This window comes from Neoarius graeffei, chromosome 20 (genome assembly GCF_027579695.1).
Source record: "Neoarius graeffei isolate fNeoGra1 chromosome 20, fNeoGra1.pri, whole genome shotgun sequence".
In the NCBI taxonomy this organism is placed as follows: Eukaryota; Metazoa; Chordata; class Actinopteri; order Siluriformes; family Ariidae; genus Neoarius; species Neoarius graeffei.
The window spans coordinates 52,746,172-52,767,231 of NC_083588.1; the positions used below are offsets into that span (position 1 = coordinate 52,746,172).

The 21,060-nt window shown below is 41.7% G+C and overlaps 1 protein-coding gene across 3 annotated transcripts in view; it reads left to right on the forward strand.

The window, feature by feature from the left end:
* stat3 (signal transducer and activator of transcription 3 (acute-phase response factor)) overlaps nt 1-21,060 on the forward strand; it is a 94,062-nt gene that overhangs the window by 45,925 nt on the left and 27,077 nt on the right. For all 3 annotated transcript variants that reach the window (XM_060901975.1, XM_060901973.1, XM_060901974.1), the window contains exons 5-16: nt 2,487-2,568; nt 2,694-2,794; nt 2,930-3,081; nt 8,993-9,151; nt 9,278-9,370; nt 9,489-9,548; nt 9,641-9,670; nt 13,331-13,424; nt 14,692-14,739; nt 14,910-14,993; nt 17,414-17,512; nt 17,625-17,760. In XM_060901975.1, coding sequence (XP_060757958.1) covers nt 2,487-2,568; nt 2,694-2,794; nt 2,930-3,081; nt 8,993-9,151; nt 9,278-9,370; nt 9,489-9,548; nt 9,641-9,670; nt 13,331-13,424; nt 14,692-14,739; nt 14,910-14,993; nt 17,414-17,512; nt 17,625-17,760 — 1,138 coding nt within the window. The remainder of the gene's footprint in view (nt 1-2,486; nt 2,569-2,693; nt 2,795-2,929; nt 3,082-8,992; nt 9,152-9,277; nt 9,371-9,488; nt 9,549-9,640; nt 9,671-13,330; nt 13,425-14,691; nt 14,740-14,909; nt 14,994-17,413; nt 17,513-17,624; nt 17,761-21,060) is intronic.

Below are 21,060 nucleotides of genomic sequence, written 5' to 3' on the forward strand. Positions count from 1 at the left end.
CAAGGGTGTTTTGAAGAAGCGTAACAGTAATGTAGAGGGCAGGGCTTCTCTTAGAAGTGGTTCTTCAGGATCTGTCTGGATCAGTACATGTTGGTTGATAGCAATGACTGTGTGGAAAAAAAAAAAGAAAAACACGGACGGCGTGGCTCGATTGCTTTCTGTTCTGTAGAAAAGAAGCCAAAAGTCCTCCACGATGTTGTGAAATTTGGAGCCAGAGTCTATGTAGTAGAGACGAGTTGAAGTTAGGTATGCCCACCCATTGGCCCCGCCCCCTTCTTCCCATACTAACGTTACTCATTCGATGAGTTATTATTTTGGACACATGGCTATTCCGAATGCACTGTACACTAACTAGACTACTGAAATCTGTCCTAATGTTATTGGTATAGTGAATATGTTCACTGATGAATAATAGCTTTTGTGCAAAATATTAACGACATTGCTGACTGGCTGGATGTCGTTAATAATGAAACGATGCAGCTGTCAAGGTGGCTATATGGCTAGGTAGCTAGCATGATTAAACTAGCCTTTTAACCATGATTAAACTAGGCACAAACAATCATCGGCTGCTCTCTGCCCTCCCTGGATGATATCTCAAGGTCCTGCTGCCTCAAAAGGGTCGACTCAATAACCTCAGACCCCTCACATCCAGCCCATCACCTGTTTAACCTCTGAGAAGCGCGATGGATCAGTCAAATCCCACACCATTAGACTTTCTAACAGTTTCTTCCCCTGGGCCATACGCATCATAAACAATCACTGAATCCCCCCCAATTCACTCATGCACACGTGTACACACACACACCTTCACCTGCTTCACTATTTTAAGAACTTTTTTTTTGAAAGTTTTAACTTGTATTGCAGATTGAAAATGGTGCCTTTTATATGTTGTGTTTTTTATTTATTTTATTATTGTTTTTATTCTGTTTGTTTCTGTACGCTGTTTTGAATAGAGCACCCACAGTTTCGTTGTACCCCACTGTGCAGTGACAATAAAAGTCTATTCTATTCTTTTCCTATTAAACCTCTTGGTATTTCAGACATTTTTAATATAAATTGTTAACAGTTTGTATTAGAGGCAGCACGGTGGTGTAGTGATTAGCGCTGTCGCCTCACAGCAAGAAGGTCCGGGTTCGAGCCCCGTGGCCGGCGAGGGCCTTTCTGTGCGGAGTTTGCATGTTCTCCCCGTGTCCGCGTGGGTTTCCTCCGGGTGCTCCGGTTTCCCCCACAGTCCAACGACATGCAGGTTAGGTTAACTGGTGACTCTAAATTGACCGTAGGTGTGAATGGTTGTCTGTGTCTATGTGTCAGCCCTGTGATGACCTGGCAACTTGTCCAGGGTGTACCCCGCCTTTCGCCCGTAGTCAGCTGGGATAGGCTCCAGCTTGCCTGCGACCCTGTAGAACAGGATAAAGCGGCTAGAGATAATGAGATGAGATGAGTTTGTATTAGTGCACCTACAGTCAATTTAGAGTCACCAGTTAACCTAACCTGCATGTCTTTGGGGGAAACCGGAGCACCCGGAGGAAACCCACGTGGACATGGGGAGAACATGCAAACTCTGCACAGAATGGCCCTCGCCGGCCACGGGGCTCGAACCCGGACCTTCTTGCTGTGAGGCGACAGCGCTAACCACTACACCACCATGCCGCCGCTGTATTAGTGCATATGTCCAGAAAAGTGCAAATAAGTAAGTATATTACGGTAAATTGTGTGGTGAAGTTAACTGACTGGCTAATAACTAATTAGATCACGTTGGCCATTTTATGGTGAAGCATTAGACTTACCAAGAAATGGAAAGAACTTTGCACAGTGTGTCGCAACATCAGAACAGGACATGACCCGTCAAGACGTTTAAATTTAAATTATAAGAAATGATAAAACAATGGTAGGTCAGGTCAGCCCTGCGATGACCTAGCGACTTGTCCAGGGTGTACCCCGCCTTTCGCCCATGGTCAGCTGGGGTAGGCTCCAGCTTGCCTGTGACCTTGTAGAACAGGATAAGTGGCTAAAGATAATGGATGGATGGATGGTAGGTCAGACTAGGCTGTACGAACTCGGCTACTCCGTGTATTGAACCCACAGGGCATGAGACAGGTGCTGCAGTTGGCCTCTTCCAACCAAGCCTGTCAATCACTTGATTCCCAAGTGTAGTTATGCCTTCTTATGATATAGTAGAATAATGTTTAATTTTTTTGGGGGAAAAATGTACAGATATCAGCATTGGGAATACTAACTGTATGAATTATACACTGTATCTAGAAAGACAGTTTAGATGAATAAAGTGACATGAAAAATAGGCTCTTTTGTCATTGAAACACATGGGGATGGGCGGAGCTACACATTGTACTTCAACCAGCCAGCTGAGGCCTGTACCGAAGTTGCTTCACATTTTTTTTTTTTTTTGGAGATGTTACGCTGTCTTTTTTTTTTTTTTTTTTTTTTTAGTTGATGGTTTCTTAAATACTCACTCGATTGCATTTCAGGATATGGAGCAAAAAATGAAGATGCTGGAGAACTTACAGGATGATTTTGATTTCAACTACAAGACTCTGAAGAGTGCAGGAGGTAAGAATCAAACAGTTCACGCTTTAGGTTTGGTGTCTTTAGGGCATGGTGCTAAAGGTTTTCATTACGTTCTGCTCCGTGCTCACGTCTGTAATCATAAATCTGTTGACGTCACTTCCTTTCAGAGCTGTCCCAGGACCTGAATGGAAACAGCCAGGCTGCAGCCACCAGACAGAAGATGGCCCAGCTGGAGCAGATGCTGAGTGCGCTGGATCAGCTCAGGAGGGTGAGAATGAATGAATGAATGAATATATCATACACTCGTGCATAGCGTTACAGTTGTCATTGCACTCCGGTTTTGTGATCTATCTACAGAGAGGCGATGATAAACAGAGTGTTGTGTCTTTTGTTCTTCTTGCAGCAAATTGTGACTGACATGGCAGGGCTGCTGCAGGCCATGGACTTTGTGCAGAAGAATCTGACTGATGAGGAGCTGGCCGATTGGAAAAGGAGACAGCAGATCGCCTGCATCGGAGGTCCTCCAAACATTTGCCTGGACCGGCTAGAGACATGGTAGACGTGCTGGACATTCACGCTGATTTAGATTACTTCAAAAACACTATTGTTTTTTACTTCTCGAAAGAAAATGAGATATTCTAAAAATAAGGAGAACAATATAGATATATAAATTGATAGTATTTTTTGCTTCATATTGATTTTCATCTGTTTAATCACGGTAAACTTTTAAGGTCACTAAAGTTTGCCTTTCTTAAAGAGGCATTCCACCATTGGATGTACTCTTTGGCATAAAATACAATATATTTTATGACAACATGACTAGACGGAGAAATCTTTTAGCTTCAAAATGATATATCAAACATAATTTTTTGACAACGACAAGTATATTAATTTTGCGACCAAAGTCACCTACCCTTTTAATTTCCGCGCGGTAGTGAAACGTGATGTCATCAGCAGGTGCCCCTTCTTGTGTACCACGTGTCGGTGTTCTGTAAAGTTATCCCACCTCTTGGATTTGTCCTACCAAGCCTACTGCGCATGCGCGAAGCCTACTGCGCATGCGCAGAACACATGACGCCATTACAATTAGCAAGTTCTCATGCAGACCGTTTTATTATTCACAACAAGTCATTACAAATTATTTGACTCGGCCAAAGACTCGACCAATACGCACAAAACATAAAAATCGGCAAATGCGTGAAATACTCACCGATTTTCTATCAGCCCAGCTGATCGGTAGGACAAAACTACTGTTTAGTGATGTGTCGGTCGCGAACGATCCAGTTCAAAGAGCCGGCTCTTTGAAGTGAACGACGGGAGCCGGCTCTTCGGTGGGAGCCGAGTTGGGGAGCCGAATTAGTTTTTTGTCCTTAGGTGCCTCAGAGAGAGAGAGAGAGAGAGACTTTCACAAAAAAAGTTGCTGTCCGATTGCGTCTTTGTGTTGTCTATTACCATTCAAAGGAGCCCCTGTTACAGCGAAACGCAGACCCACTAAGCTGGTGGGAGACCAAGGCTGCACTCTATCCACGGCTTACACACGTGATGGCACGGAGGATGTGTATAGTGGCAGCATCTGTCCCTTCAGAGAGGATCTTTTCAAAAGCAGGACAGATGATAACTGAGAGGAGAAATAGAATCAGAATTAACTAGTTAATTGCAGCAATTAAATCAAAAATAAAATCTCAGGAGCCGTTTGGGAGCCGAAAGAGCCGGCTCCTTATAGTAAGAAGAACCAAAAGAGCCGGCTCCCGAAAAAGAGCCGAAATTCCCATCACTACTACTGTTGAATTTTCCTCCCCTCCTGGATTTCGTGCATGCGCAGTAGGCGATTTCACGCATGCGCAGTAGGCTTGGTAGGACAAATTCGAGAGGCAGGATACGTCACGTGGTACACAAGAAGGGGCACCTGCCGATGACATCACGTTTCACTACCGCGCAGAAATTAAAAGGGTAGGTGACTTTGGTCGCAAAATGAATATACTTGTCGTTGTCAAAAAATTGTTTGATATATCATTTTGAAGCTAAAAGATTTCTCTGTCTAGTCATGCTGTCATAAAAGTATATTGTATTTTATGCCAAAGAGTACATCCAATGGTGGAATGCCTCTTTAAACGTTTCGAGATCCACACGAAAAGTTGCTTTTTTCAGTCTCGTTCTTTTCCTACATCAGATGACACAATGGTTGTTTAAACAAAGTTTGTTTACAGAGAGTAACTGAAACTAGATTGCATTTCCTCTGCAGAAACTGCTGGAGTGTGCTTGCTCAAACGAAGCCACATTCTCTCAAATACATACAATAACTGACATGCACAAAAATACCTTATTGAACCCTTCAAATGGCTTTTAAGTCATTACCCCTAAAACACCCCCATCACAATGGACTGCCCCGGGACACCCCTCTATTTTACCCCTAGTGGAACAGTCCATCTGTTTCCCCAAACGAGACACAGAAGAATGTTTTGAATGCCGGTGAGTGAGTTGCAGCCGGAGTTGTAATAACAAGAGTTTTAGATATTTATTTTTTGGGGGGCTTTTTTCACCTTTATTGGATAGGACAGTGTAGAGACAGGAAATGAGCGGGAGAGAGAGACGGGGAGGGATCGGGAAATGACCTCAGGTCGGAATCGAACCCGGGTCCCCGGATTTATGGTATGGCGCCTTATCCACCTGAGCCACTTTTTGAGATGAGACAATGATTATACAGATGAAAAATGTAGCGACAGGACAGCAGTGATTTTAAAAATGGCTGCCTGTGCGCTCTGTCAGCGTCACGGCTCAGCCCGTCACACTCTTTCACAGCATTTTGAAGGGAGATTTCACTGTGCTTCACGCAGTAAAATCTCCTCTCTGCCTTTTTATGTTTTTCAATTTAATTCAGAGGTTTTACAGGGTTTAAAACAGATTTTGGCTGTAAAGTCGCAGTTTTAATTTTGTTTTTTTCTGCTGCGCGCGCTCTAACGTCTGGAGTGGGGGAGCTCCTTATGATGTCATCACTCCCATTCATTTCAATGGCACGGAATTTTACCGAGAAACAGGAATACCGGACGAACGACAAGGGGTAGCGCAGCCATTTTAACAAGCACACCATTCCAGATCGGGCCCTACGTTTCAGCATTGGAACAGTGTCTCTATCTCAAAAGCCCTAGGACGAGTAGTGGATCCAAAAAACGGGTGAAAACGAATAATAATAATAAAAATAAAACTTAAGAAGAACAATAGTGGTTTTTTTTTTTCAAGCACACTAACTAGAATAGAACATAAGATTCAGATGTTAATCTGTTATGAGAACTCGAGTCGGACTTGTATTTCAACAGTGAAATTTGTTCTGGCAGCCCTACAGCATACACATTAGACCTGTGTTAATGTACCTTGATGATAAAATCGGTAAACCATTAACATTATGCTAACTCCTTCAGATATCAGCAAGCCTGTTTAAAAAAAATATATTTAGCCTATGTTTAAAGGACAAACGTGCTAGAAATCCATCCATTATCTGTAGCCGCTTATCCTGTTCTACGGGGTCGTGGGCAAGCTGGAGTCTATCCCAGCTGACCATGGGTGAGAGACGGGGTACACCCTGGACAAGTCGCCAGGTCATCGCAGGGCTGACACACACAGAGGCAAACAACCATTCACACAAACACGCATACGGTCAATTTAGAGCCACCAATCAGCCTAACCTGCACGTCTTTGGACTGTGTAGGAAACCGACACAGACATAGCATGCAAACTCCACACAGAAAGGCCCTCGTCGGCTGCTGGACACGAACCCAGAACCTTCTTGCTGTGAGGCGACAGTCCTAACCGCTACACCACCGTGCCGCCCCATGCTAGAAATGATAAATAGATTAACTGTGACAGGAAAATAATTAACAGTGAAGTGGACTGATGCTGCCTGATGCATTAAACAATCATACTTCATTCTTTTTATCCATTTACAGTTACATTTGTTGTTGTGGAACGTCCTTGAAACAAGTTATCTTGATGTTGATAAGAAAAAAATGCAGCTTGTTACTAAGAAACTGAGAAATGCAGCTTCCTCTCTCCTGGATTCGTCTCGTTACGGTTTTACCTCTGACTTTTACAAAGCATTGACACTGGAGATTCCTTCCATAAATATTAAACAAACCATTTGTTAACATCTGTGAGTATAAATACAGAGAAATCGCATGCGCTGATTGGTCGAGAGATTCAATAATTTCTTGATAAGCAACTCGCCAAAACGGTGTCCAGTCACTGTAAGCGAGGAAGAATTACAAATGATGAAAGAAAATGCTGTTCCTAAAAGCGCTAAAAATGCTATGAAGTTTGGTTTAAAACTATTCAAAGGTAAGGTGGAATTGTGATTTATCGATTTCACAGCAAAGTATTTTATGTGACTCAGTGTAGATAAGTGATACAACCCTACCCGCATTACATTTGCATGCCGCTTTTTAAGATTGAAAAATTTATTTTTTAATATGATTTTTTTAAAATTAGTCACCGGTGTATTTATACTGAAACAGTTATCTGCCTCAGGCTCAGTGAATATCAGCGAATAATAACCTTGAGTCCGTCTCGGTTATTATTCACCAATATTCACTTCAGCTTCAGCGAATAATTGTTGTTCAGCTTGAATTACATAGAACTTCTGCCATTAGTTGTTATAGATACAGATACTATAGATGCAGTAACATATATTACTTGTGATTTGTGTTAGAACCAGAGCTCTACAGTGGTGCTTGAAAGTTTGTGAACCCTTTAGAATTTTCTATATTTCTGCATAAATATGACCTAAAACATCATCAGATTTTCACACAAGTCCTAAAAGTAGATAAAGAGAACCCAGTTAAACAAACGAGACAAAAATATTATACTTGGTCATTTATTTATTGAGGAAAACGATCCAATATTACATATCTGTAAGTGGCAAAAGTATGTGAACCTTTGCTTTCAGTATCTGATGTGACCCCCTTGTGCAGCAATAACTGCAACTAAACATTTGCGGTAACTGTTGATCAGTCCTGCACACCGGCTTGGAGGAATTTTATCCCATTCGTCTGTACAGAACAGCTTCAAGTCTGGGATGTTGGTGGGTTTCCTCACATGAACTGCTCGCTTCAGGTCCTTCCACAACATTTCGATTGGATTAAGGTCAGGACTTTGACTTGGCCATTCCAAAACATTATTCTTCTTTAACCATTCTTTGGTAGAATGACTTGTGTGCTTAGGGTCGTTGTCTTGCTGCATGAGCCACCTTCTCTTGAGATTCAGTTCATGGACAGATGTCCTGACATTTTCCTTTAGAATTCTATCAATGATGGCAAGCCGTCCTGGCCCAGATGCAGCAAAACAGGCCCAAACCATGATACTACCACCACCATGTTTCACAGATGGGATAAGGTTCTTATGCTGGAATGCAGTGTTTTCCTTTCTCCAAACATAACGCGTCTCATTTAAACCAAAAGGTTCTATTTTGGTCTCATCCGTCCACAAAACATTTTTCCAATAGCCTTCTGGCTTGTCCACGTGATCTTTAGCAAACTGCAGACGAGCAGCAATGTTCTTTTTGGAGAGCAGTGGCTTTCTCCTTGCAACCCTGCCATGCACACCATTGCTGTTTAGTGTTCTCCTGATGGTGGACTCAGGAACATTAACATTAGCCAATGTAAGAGAGGCCTTCAGTTGCTTAGAAGTTACCCTGGGGTCCTTTGTGACCTCGCCGACTATTACACGCCTTGCTCTTGGAGTGATCTTTGTTGGTTGACCACTCCTGGGGAGGGTAACAATGGTCTTGAATTTCCTCCATTTATACACAATCTGTCTGACTGTGGATTGGTGGAGTCCAAACTCTTTAGAGATGGTTTTGTAACCTTTTCCAGCCTGATGAGCATCAACAATGCTTTTTCCGAGGTCCTCAGAAATCTCCTTTGTTCGTGCCATGATACACTTCCACAAACGTGTTGTGAAGATCAGACTTTGATAGATCCCTGTTCTTTAAATAAAACAGGGTGCCCACTCACACCTGATTGTCATCCCATTGATTGAAAACACCCGACTCTAATTTCACCTTCAAATTAACTGCTAATCCTAGAGGTTCACATACTTTTGCTACTCACAGATATGTAATATTGGATCATTTTCCTCAATAAATAAATGACCAAGTATAATCATTTTGTCTCATTTGTTTAACTGGGTTCTCTTTATCTGCTTTTAGGACTTGTGTGAAAATCTGATGATGTTTTAGGTCATATTTATGCAGAAATATAGAAAATTCTAAAGGGTTCACAGACTTTCAAGCACCACTGTATTCCTCGCTGCTGGTATTGAAAATTAATCAACACATTCTGACCAGTCAGGTTTGAGAATTCAAGAGCATTGTGAAATAAATAAGAGCAAAAGTACATTTAAAGCTTTTGGGGAAGTTTTATTGTTTTTGTGTGGGGAGCTTTATATCGCTTATCATATCACTATGAATTCCTTTCAGGATCACATCCTTGGCCGAGTCTCAACTACAGATCAGACAGCAAATAAAGAAACTGGAGGAGCTCCAGCAGAAAGTTTCATATAAAGGAGACCCCATAGTTCAGCACCGCCCTGCCCTGGAGGAGAAGATTGTAGACCTCTTTCGCAATCTTATGAAAAGGTGCCCTACACACACACGCACTTCAAATCAGGAAGTTAGTCAGGGAAAGTTATGACACTCTTATGTAACATGGTGTTAAATCCCTCAGCTTTAGATGCCCCTTGTGACGTGTTTCTGTCATTGCAGTGCATTTGTGGTCGAGAGACAGCCATGTATGCCAATGCACCCTGACAGACCTCTGGTCATAAAGACAGGAGTCCAGTTCACCAACAAAGTTCGGTAAGATTCCTTCAAACGTCGATAACTCTAAACACACACCACTGATTGTTCAGAAGAAGAAAATGATCCAAAAGGTAACGAATGCCCCCCCTTGTTTTTCCCCCCACCCCTCTTTAAGGTTACTCGTGAAATTCCCAGAATTGAATTACCAGCTGAAAATCAAAGTTTGCATCGACAAGTGAGTGCATGCTTTCAGTCAAAATGAGGAAAAAATTGACACGCACATTACCTGATGATGTATTTACTATTGTAAACTATGTTTAACTTCAGGGAATCTGGAGATGTTGCAGCCATTCGAGGGTGAGTCCCAGTTGTTTGATATTTTTTCTGATATTTCAGTGTGAAGTATGATGGTGCTGGAATTAAACTGCATAAATTGTGCATAGACTTGTGTAAATTTAAGGAGATACGCAGAATCTTTATTTTTAAAGAGTGGATAGTCTCTCCATCCTTGACTCTTGTGTGCTGCATAAATGGGAATAAAAATATATTTTTTCGAGAGTTAAAATCGACTGCAAAGTTGGCATTCGAGCTGCCCCGCTGAGCCAGCCAGCCCTGAGCGCGTGACGTCACTGCGGTAACCGGTTTTAAGGCCGAGGCCTTTTACAGCTATAGACCAAAGTCATATAAATAAACATTTATGTTAAGTAAGAAATCCCGTTACCGACTTGCTCAACTAAGACTGATTTGACTTCATTGATTGTGGGTTGACTCTCATTAAAACAGGATGGGTGTTATAACTTATGCAGCAGACATGTACATGCATGCATTTTCACTGATAAAACGTAAAATTAAATAATCAGAGACAATCACATTCTGAAGCCAATTAAATAATCTTATACCGCTAACTTAAACACACAATACAAGTTGCATGTATTAATCTAAATGCAGGTAAACGTGTTGTTTTGTATCCAAATGAGAGTCGGGGCTTACCCGTCTGTGTTCTCGCTTCTTGAAGGCCGATCTTGTGGCTGATTGTTTTGAAACAATCTGACTTTCAGTTGTTCGTTCAGTTCTCTGTTCATTCACTTCTTTCACATAAGAGCGAGATGGCAGCAATATCCAGTTTAGAAATAAGACGGCTGCTCCACTCTTTCTCCATTACCGTGTATTCCGCCATTACTGCTCGGCTTAGGCAATTACTAAAACCCGGGACGGAACGGGACGTCACCGGTTTTAGTAACAATTGCGGGGAGGTCACTGCCCGAGCGATATGCCACGTCCTGTTCCGTCCTGGGTTTTACCAGCAACCCTCAGCTCGCGCTCCGGGAGAACTGGTGCAACTAAACTCACTTTCCTTCTAAAAATAAATAAATAATCTTTCCTTTTCTTGTAGTTTTATTTAATTGTTAATACTGCACTAGGGATGGCGAAAACTAAAAAAAATCTTGACCGACCACCGAGCCTCATTAGCCGGTTAAAGTCAGTTAACCTATGAGTTTAAACAGGGATGCAAACGGCGCGCCTTTTTCACGGCTCGTGCAGATCCGATTTTTTTAGGGGGGGCGTTGGAGTGTCTGAATAATTTCATCAGAGTAAATTCTGTATTAAAATTACTACATAAGCAAATGCCGTTACAGTCCATGAAAAAGCCGTGAAAAAGTCAGCATCTGCGCCTTTAGTTTGTGTGGAGAGATATCTGCATGGTATTGCATGATATCTGCAATAACATGCATTGTTGGCTACAGACCGAAACATACTTTCAGAATGCACTGGCCAAGGCAGGACTAAACTCCATGTGCCTTCTAATAATAATAATAATAATAATAATAATTAAAAAAAACCAGAATAGTAATTTGTAAGCTAAAAACCCTGTGTCTACACTTTTCTTTCGCCGAGTGGCAGCCAATGTTGCCAGATACTGCTGACGTTTTCCAGCCCAAAATATGTCCAAAACCCGCCAAAATCCACTTAAAACCGCCCAAATGGGCAGGAAACCGCCCAATCTGGCAACACTGGTGGCAGCTGTGTTCAACTGGGGCAGGACATGACTGAATGGGTGTTTCTGATTTGTCAGCTGTCTTTAACTGGGGCGGGACATGACTGAATGGGTGTTTCTGATTTGTCAGCTGTCTTTAACTGGGGCGGGACATGACTGAATGGGTGTTTCTGATTTGTCAGCTGTCTTTAACTGGGGTGGGACATGACTGAATGGGCGTTTCTGATTTGTCAGCTGTCTTTAACTGGGGCGGGACATGACTGAATGGGCGTTTCTGATTTGTCAGCTGTCTTTAACTGGGGCGGGACATGACTGAATGGGTGTTTCTGATTGGTCAGCTGTCGTCCTTACACCGCATGGCATGCCCCAAGCGTTTACAAACACAGAATTCCAGGTTCTCCGCTCCAAAATCGGCAGCTTCAAAACGATTGATTTTTTTTTTTCACCGACAACCAAAAAAAAATTAACCGGTTAACGTTGATTCGGTCAACCACCGGTCAAACGGTCATCGGTTAACATCCCTATACTGCACCCTCTTTCAATACGGGCTTATAACCAACACTCCTCAGCAGATCAGAGGTTTCGTACGAGTCTTCAGTAAAATGTACAGAGCACTTCGTATGCGCCTGTGAACTACTCGCAAAACGCGTCTAAATCTTTGCAGTTTGAACATTCTTGGGCCATGAATGCAACGTTAAATCCACCTTCTGTCGTGTTGCTGCACCGGCCACCAACACACCTACATGGAATGGCGATAAATTAGCTCAAAATGGAGGATCGGAGTTGCAGTCAGCTCTGTGTTTTAGTATAGCGGAAATGGCAATGAGACCGATAGACTTCCTGCTGTGACGTTACGGACGTCAAGGTCATTCACTCAGACCGCTACCTATATGAATTACTTTAATTGTAAAAATTACTATATTAGGTTTGTTGTTTACGCTTAAAGCTATTCCTGTGCCATTCTTGAGGTCTCAAGGCATTTATAAATGAAAGTGAGGCCATGGCTCTGCGTATATGCTTTAAGCTTATGTTCTGCTCATACACTACCGTTCAAAAGTTTGGGGTCACTTTGAAATGTCCTTATTTTTGAAAGAAAAGCACTGTTCTTTTCAATGAAGATCACTTTAAACTAATCAGAAATCCACTCTATACATTGCTAATGTGGTAAATGACTATTCTAGCTGCAAATGTCTGGTTTTTGGTGCAATATCTCCATAGGTGTATAGAGGCCCATTTCCAGCAACTCTCACTCCAGTGTTCTAATGGTACAATGTGTTTGCTCATTGCCTCAGAAGGCTAATGGATGATTAGAAAACCCTTGTACAATCATGTTAGCACAGCTGAAAACAGTTGAGCTCTTTAGAGAAGTTATAAAACTGACCTTCCTTTGAGCAGATTGAGTTTCTGGAGCATCACATTTGTGGGGTCGATTAAATGCTCAAAATGGCCAGAAAAACGTCTTGACTATATTTTCTATTCATTTTACAACTTATGGTGGTAAATAAAAGTGTGACTTTTCATGGAAAACACACAATTGTCTGGGTGACCCCAAACTTTTGAACGGTAGTGTAGTCCTAGGTCAGTTATTCATGGGTAACTGTTAACGTACAGGATCCGACATAGGGCCTTATTTTCATAATCAGTACACAAACAGTCAGATGAGAAGATTTTATATATAATGCGTATTTCTGTGAGCATTGTCTCAGGGTTAGATAGCAGCCTGATAACTATCAAATCCTTTCACGCTCTGTAAAAAGCGTGATAATGTTTTGATAATGACGTACGAATAGATTTCATTATAACGTTGTTTACTGTAGAAGTACCTGACTGTTTGACAGAACGTACCGCAAATGTGTTCTCTTCTCAATTTTTCTTATGCACTTTGTGGGTGTTTGCTTACATGTGTATCCTGGATGTGGTATTTATCAAGAGGTAGATTTGGTGAATTGAGTTGTAGATGTTATACCACTTAATTACGTTTGTGCCTGTATGAATGTAAGTCTTGTTTTTTCTTCATCCAGGTCACGAAAGTTCAACATCCTGGGTACAAACACCAAGGTGATGAACATGGAGGAGTCCAACAATGGCAGCCTGTCAGCTGAGTTCAAACACCTGGTGAGGACCTCAAATGCACCGTGGGAGATTTTATAAGCACATTGTAGCATATAGGGCAAAAAAAATGTCCATTTTCTTCCTGAAGCTTCTTTATTATAATTAGCTTGACTTGGCTGTTTGTGACGGCCAATAGATTTCAGTTGGCTTAAAGGGGAACTGAAGGCAAATTTTTTTTATTATCAAAATTCTCATCTCATCTCATTATCTGTAGCCGCTTTATCCTGTTCTACAGGGTCGCAGGCAAGCTGGAGCCTATCCCAGCTGACTACGGGCGAAAGGCGGGGTACACCCTGGACAAGTCGCCAGGTCATCACAGGGCTTATCAAAATTCTATTTATCTCATTTTATAAAATATAGGAATGTATTTCTGATAGCTATTTTGTCACTGCTATAGCAAGTTATGAGTGTTTGAAATACGCTCTGTAATATATCAGTCCATATGTCAAAGCGATGGCCGTAAACATGATTCGTTGAGACCTGTACGAGACATCGTAGGACGGAACTAAAACGTACAGCGGAAATCAAAGCGACCGACATCTGCCAACGTTGTCAAAAGACGCGCGCGCCCTTTTTCGAATGCTGACGTAATCAAGCCGGAAGTTTTCCCTGTGTCCGAAATCGCTCCCTGGACACTATATAGTAGGGACACCATTTTGTCGTGCTGTCCGAAACCTTAGTGAGGACTATGCAGGAAATGCGCTCAGTATAATATCACAAAAATGCATGCGTGTATTTATTATTTTGAAAATCCACCAGCCGCCTGATCTGGCACGTTTTAATTGTGCGACAGTAATGACGTAAATACCAGCGTGACGGACTCGTCCTTATCCCGTCGTCTTTCCAACTCTTCTCTACTCCACGTTGGTTCGGCGTCGTATGGAATAATCTCCATCACTGATGAAGCTGGCAAATCTCAAAATTAATCTAAATTGGAATGATATGGCGGTCTGGCCGCTGTGTAAACAGTTTTCTAAATGGCGGCGCTGACACTTCATGTTTGAAGTCTCGCACAAGTCTCGCGACGATCGCGCGGATAAGCGACGCCTGCCGTCGACCAAACGAACTACATTCAACATGGCTAAAAACCAAAAAGGCCGATAAGTGTAATATACTAATATGCCGATACGAGTCACAATATAAGGTTAATAAAACCGAAAACGTAACATGTTAATTAAGAAATAAAGCAAGTTTAAAAATGACTTCAGTTCCCCTTTAATTGTGTTATGATGTGTGAAATGTCGTTCTCACTGCTCGTCCTCTTTCACAGACTCTGCGAGAACAGAGGTGTGGCAACGGTGGCCGGACCAACAGCGATGTAAGTGGCTGCTCTATGATAGACAGTGACATGATATATATATATATATATATATACACACACACACACACACACACACACACACACACACACACACCCTAATTCAGTAACCTAACAGAGAAATTAACCTGAATAAGAGAGCGCTTATGAATTTGTCCTCTGACCTCCAGGCCTCTCTGATCGTCACTGAGGAGCTTCATCTCATCACCTTTGAGACAGAAGTGTACCACCAGGGCCTTAAAATCGACCTTGAGGTGAGGACACACAAACTGGAACATTTTAATATAAACCACAGGCTCTGGTCAACAATTAAAAATCTGAAAGTAGGACAGATGTCTGAATCAGGACCCTCGGCATATAGTCAGAGGCACTTAGGATTAATCATGTTAGTGCATTACAGCTAATTGGTTTGCAAGTCCATTTCATGACTCCTGGCGATTGGTGCAGTCTGCTGATTGCTAACGAGCTTGTGCTAATGGTTGTCGCCATGGTGCCCACTGTCAGCACTTCAATTATTAAAACTCGACTGAATGTATTCTACAGGTTAGGGCTGCGTACCGGTACTGTACCGTGAAAATTGATTCGGTACAGGTCCAACATACCGGATCATGAAGTACCGGTACTGTACCGATATAAATTTACACCAAGTATCTGCTTATTTTGTGACCGAAGATGCGTAAATCCTACGAAAATTTAGCACTGGAAAAGACGTAAAATGCCGCACTGAAACTTGAAAGCAGAGCCATCTTTGATTTGAGATCCTCTCGCCACAGTCTCGCGAGACATTGCGAGAGCTTGACTGATCCAGCGTTCTGATTGGTCAAAAAGACTCAAAAGTAAGTCAGCCATTTTTCCTTTGCTGTCATTGGCGGCCTTTGTTGCTTTGTGTAATTTTGCCGCGCAAGTTAAAGGCCGCGGACTGCGCGGAGTGAATTTGTTTGTCATGCCACGTGGGAAGACCAGTAAGGTCTGGGATCACGTAACAAAGCTTTCAGGGGGCCAGAATGCAAGTTGTCTCGCTGTGAGTCAACTTATGACTTTTTGTCCCAAGTTAACTAAGGCTACATCCACACGACAACAAGATTGAAAAAATATATATATCGCGTCCACATGGGCAACGGATCAGTAAAATATCAAGTACATATGGCAACGCAACGCTTGCTGAAAACGATGCAATACACATGCCACACCTCTAGGTGCGCTGTAAGACGGTCCCATTGGAGACACCAGGACAATAGAAGAAGTAAGGACGCATGCGCATAAACTATTATGCGCGAGACTTCATATTAGCCACAAAGTCAGGAAAATCTGTTCGTAAAGTTACGTTATAATGACCAAATACAATGAAAAGTATTTTTCCAGTCTCAGCTGTGAAAGGTAATCCCATGTGATCTCGTTTGGACGGTAAACCTGTTGGTACAGTTAAACGCTGCACATGAATGAGGCATCTTTATTCTCCGCTTTGCCCCATCCAATATGGCGGCAAGGATGACGTATGATTCTATGCGGAAGGCGGCGTCTTTAATGGTCCGGAATAAATTGAATGCTACACATTGATGGATTAATTTGTTCTTCTACGCCCTTTTTGAGGAATGTATTGTAGGACTTAAACCAACATCTGAAGAGGTGAGATTGCTCCTTTTTTTTTTCCCTATTTTTGCTGGCAGGATTGACTCTGCCCTAAGGGCAGAGAATCTCACTCTCTCACTTTGCACCATTACACAATAAATATTCACAGTGAAAATATTTTGTAAGCGCGTTTCATGAACCAAGTTATAGGATTTGTTGACAACTCGCATCGAGTTCGTTACACTTCTACCCGGCGTGAAGCACATGTGGTTGTGACGTCATCATAAACAAATCCGTTCTACTCATCCAGACGACTTCGCAACGGCGCCGTAGCCAGATCTTTCCACTCTGGAACCCGTTCTCAAAAGATTTCGTTTTGGGGCACCCAGAACGCCGGTGCCGTGTGGACGCCAGGCCGAAACGATAAACAATTTTATCAGATTCACCTGAATCCGTTGCCGTGTGGACAGGGCCTGAGAAGTGAGGTAGGAAACCTAGTTATGTTCGGTTTTCTTTGAATAAAGATACTGACAAGTTGTCAACAGTTTATTAATGTGTCTGTCATTATTGAAGAAGTTCAGAAGAACACATGTTAATTTGTCAAATTGTTCAGGTACAGGTCCGGACCTGTACCTAAACCTCTGTACCGGTACCTGTACCTGATGTTACGTTTAGGTACGCAGCCCTACTACAGATGTGATGAACGGATGCTGGTAGCGATGGCCTAGATAATGAACATTAACATAAGGCACAGAATCTCTGAAAGCCTGTTACCATCAGACCTCTCGGGTTTGTCTAACTTGGCAGCAGAAGCGTACAGGCTCAGTTACGAAAAGGACACCAAGTATTGTGTAACGGCTTATAACTAGCCAGGAGTCTAGCTATATATTACCCTGACATATATGTGAGAGGTCTGGGGAAAACCTTCCAGATGTCGCTGTGGCTAAAATAACAAGAATCGATGGGTCTTTTTTTCAAATGCACCTCATCTTTAAAAGAAGCCATAAATAGAAATGGTGTCTTTCAGTCTACTCTATATATACACCAAATCACGGACATTACTTTCAGTGTTGTCTCATTTAAGTTTTTCTTTCATTTTCTACAGACACACTCCCTTCCTGTCGTCGTCATTTCTAATATCTGCCAGATGCCCAATGCCTGGGCGTCCATTCTGTGGTACAACATGCTGACTAATCATCCCAAGGTGAATGAAAAACAGCATTGCGCTCCATTTTCTGCTGACCTTAGATAGACGATGAAAGAATGAATGCGTACGCTGTCTGAAATTTGTTCTCTTTTTTTTTTTTTTCTGTCAGAATGTAAATTTCTTCACGAAACCTCCTGTGGGTACATGGGATCAGGTGGCTGAAGTTCTGAGCTGGCAGTTTTCTTCCACAACCAAGAGAGGCCTGACTATTGAGCAACTCACCACACTGGCTGAGAAACTGCTTGGTATGCTTGGCTATGTCTTTGCGTGCTTGTTCTAGGCTGTCGGAATGAACGCTGTTGGAATTTACACACTTGCAGGAAAAAAAAAAATTGACATTGATATTAAAATGTCTCGTACTTTGTCGTGTTTTTAGCCCCCACTGGCCAAAAGGCCCGACGGGGGATTATGTCGTGGCGATTTCTGTCCGTCCCAGGAAAGGGTGCTCACCTTCTGAAATCAACTCCTCTCACAATTTTTGGAGGAATTTCACAAAACTTGGCAGGATTCTCTGTTATATGTCGGTAGTACGCATATTGTTATTTTGTTCAATTCGGTCGCATTTTACCAGAGTTACAGCCCTCGATTAACAACCTTGTACTTTCATAATTTCATGAAGGTGCGCTTGCGTTCTGAAATCAACTCCTCTCATAATTTTTGGACGAATTTCTCGAAGCTTGGCAAAAGGCCTTGTTTTATATAACGGTAATACGTGTATTACGATTTAATTTTGTTTGTGAAAATTTTCCCAGAGTTTTGACCCTTGATTAAATTAAATAACTTGTACTTTGACAATTTCATGAGGGTGTACGTTCTTCTGAAATCAACTCCCAGGGGCAAAGACAGGTTTTTAATTTGGGCACCATGGCGACCGTAGCGAGCGTAAAAATTTTTTTTTTTTTTTACTATTTTCGCGCGTAGCGTGCTGAAAATTTTTGACGTGTAATTTTTTTTAACCAATTATAAATATATCGAGCAATAAAAATAATAGAAATTACATAATCATGTGCAAGTATAAAGTAGTGCTGTATCTAAAAAGTCAAAAGTTTTCTCCAACATTCTGAATAAATAAAAAAGATAAAAATATTTTGTAAGCCTAATTATGATCACAGCATCTATTTGGGCGCACATCTATTTCAATTCAACTTCCAATATAATTTGGTATAAATTAATTTGGGCATAAATGGGATAAAAATAATTTTCACTTAAGTTTAACAATAAGCTGGTACAAAGCAGATTACATAAAAGTCTCACATAAAATATGTAATAAAAATCCATAGCGTACCTGGCAACTGTAAGGCAGCTGTTGCAGACGACAAGTCAATGACCTCGACCTTGTCAACAATATCGTCTGATGTCTTCTGACTGTTCTGTCGTGTGATAAACCTCCCCATTCCCCCGCCTGTAGAATTAATAATGCCATTGATTGTGCGTTTTCCATGAATATATGAACTGCTGTTCTTATTATGTGATTTACCAGTTGTCTTAGGTCTACCACGACCCGGCATGACGACCACTTGTCAATCTGTACTATCAGCAGTATCACAAACCGACAGCCATGTGTTATAATAATAATAATAATAATAAGTTCAATTTGTATAGCGCCTTTCAAAAAACCCAAGGACGCTTTACAATTATAGACAAAGAAAAAAATAACAATAATAAATAAATGAGTAAATAATAAAAAATAAAAGTAAAAAGTCCACCAAGTAGGGGTCAAGATGTAATTCCAGTGGTGTAGCAGCCACAGTCCCACCAAAAGGCGCACGAAAACGAGTCCCACATCTCCAGCACAGCCGCCGCGACGCCGCCAGCAACATCGCTCGAACACCACGCCGTGGATCCACAAAGCGAGCAGAGAAGCTCCGCCACACAGAGCGCTGGTGTGTCCCAATCCGCTTGCACAGCCGCCGCGACGCCACCGAGCAACATCGCTCAGAACATCACGCCAAGCGTTAAAGCGCAGAGCACTGGACAACCACGAATGTTAAATGAGCAACGAGCTCACTGCAGTCCACAGCCGGGAGCGCAGGCATCACCCACGGCGAACCAAGGCCTGGAGGGAACCAACGCCCAAAACTGGGTCCGGAGCTACACCACAACCGGCGGACAAAACACTCAAACAACAAACTACACAAACACACACAAAAATAAATAAATAAAATGAAAATTGAAAAAGAAAATAAAATTAAAAAAAGCTCTGGTGAGAAGTGGCAGCCAGAATGCGCACGACGTACTCTCAACCGGAAACGGAAAAAAAAAAAGATTCATTCATTCATTCAGTCACACACATGCTTGTGTTACTCATGTGTTATCATGAATCGTTGAGAATTTCACAACATAAACAAAGGAAGTCTATTTTACGACATTCAGACGTCAGAGACTCAGACACGGTTTACAGTAATCGCTAGATGCATTTCATGTTCACTTCATGTTATGAAGTGACTGAACAACAAATTGAAATATATATATGCCAAAAAATGACATTTAACAATAATTTAAAAATGTTTTGGGTTCTCCACCCTTATGAAACAGGATATTTTCTTCTAATTTGGGCGATTTTCGTATGTTCTATTTTGGGCCTTTTGACAAGCCCGTAATTTGGGCGCCGTTATACGGTATGTAATTGGGGCTGTATTTGCCCTTGACTCCTCTCACAATTTGTAGAGGAATTTCACCAAACTTGGCAAAAGCCTTTGTTATATGACAGTTATACGCAGATTGAAATTTCGTTTAATTTGGGCAGTTTTTACCAGAGTTATGCGCTTGATTATTAACCAGGGATCCCAGACGTCCGCTATTTAGCGGAATTCCGCTATTTTCTAGCGAAAGTTTTTTTTAAATCTCTTGTATATCCATTAATAATATCTTTAAGTAAAATGACCAGCAGAATACGTTCTGATTTGGTTTGCTTGTTTAGCGACGTTTTCGTCGGCTTCGTTTGTTCTCGTTGACATTCGGGAACGCTCTTCTTCTGTCGATTTATTGGCGGTTAACAATCGATGTGTATTACCGCCATCTACCGGGCTGATCGGAAGTTAAATTGATGTAAATACCACGAGACTGTACGCGATAGAACGAGAAAACAATATGGCTGCGCTCATTTGCTAGAAAACATGTTTTAACTCCGTTCGTGCTTTTGTTTCTAATGCGTTGAACTTAATTTAATTCTAATGTGTTGAACTTAATTCAGAGCACTGCAGGAACATCAGAAAAGCAGAAGGAAAGATCAGAGACACAAAAGCAGAGAAAACTGGAGGAAAGATGCACCCCAGAAAAGAGCATTAAATTCCTTTGCAGTGAAACCTTTCAAAAAGAGAAAGGTTTAAATCAAATATCTCCAGTATTTGCTGTACATATGTATATATCTAATATTACTGAATCATTTGATTTATGCTCATATTCATGATTTTTGAAAAATGAATGTGGCTTATATTAGACTAGTTTTGACATTAGCTTGAAACAAAAAAATAAACAAATGAGATGCACTATGGATACTATTGTTTAGGGCTGTAACAATATGCATATCGAAATCGCGATACGCA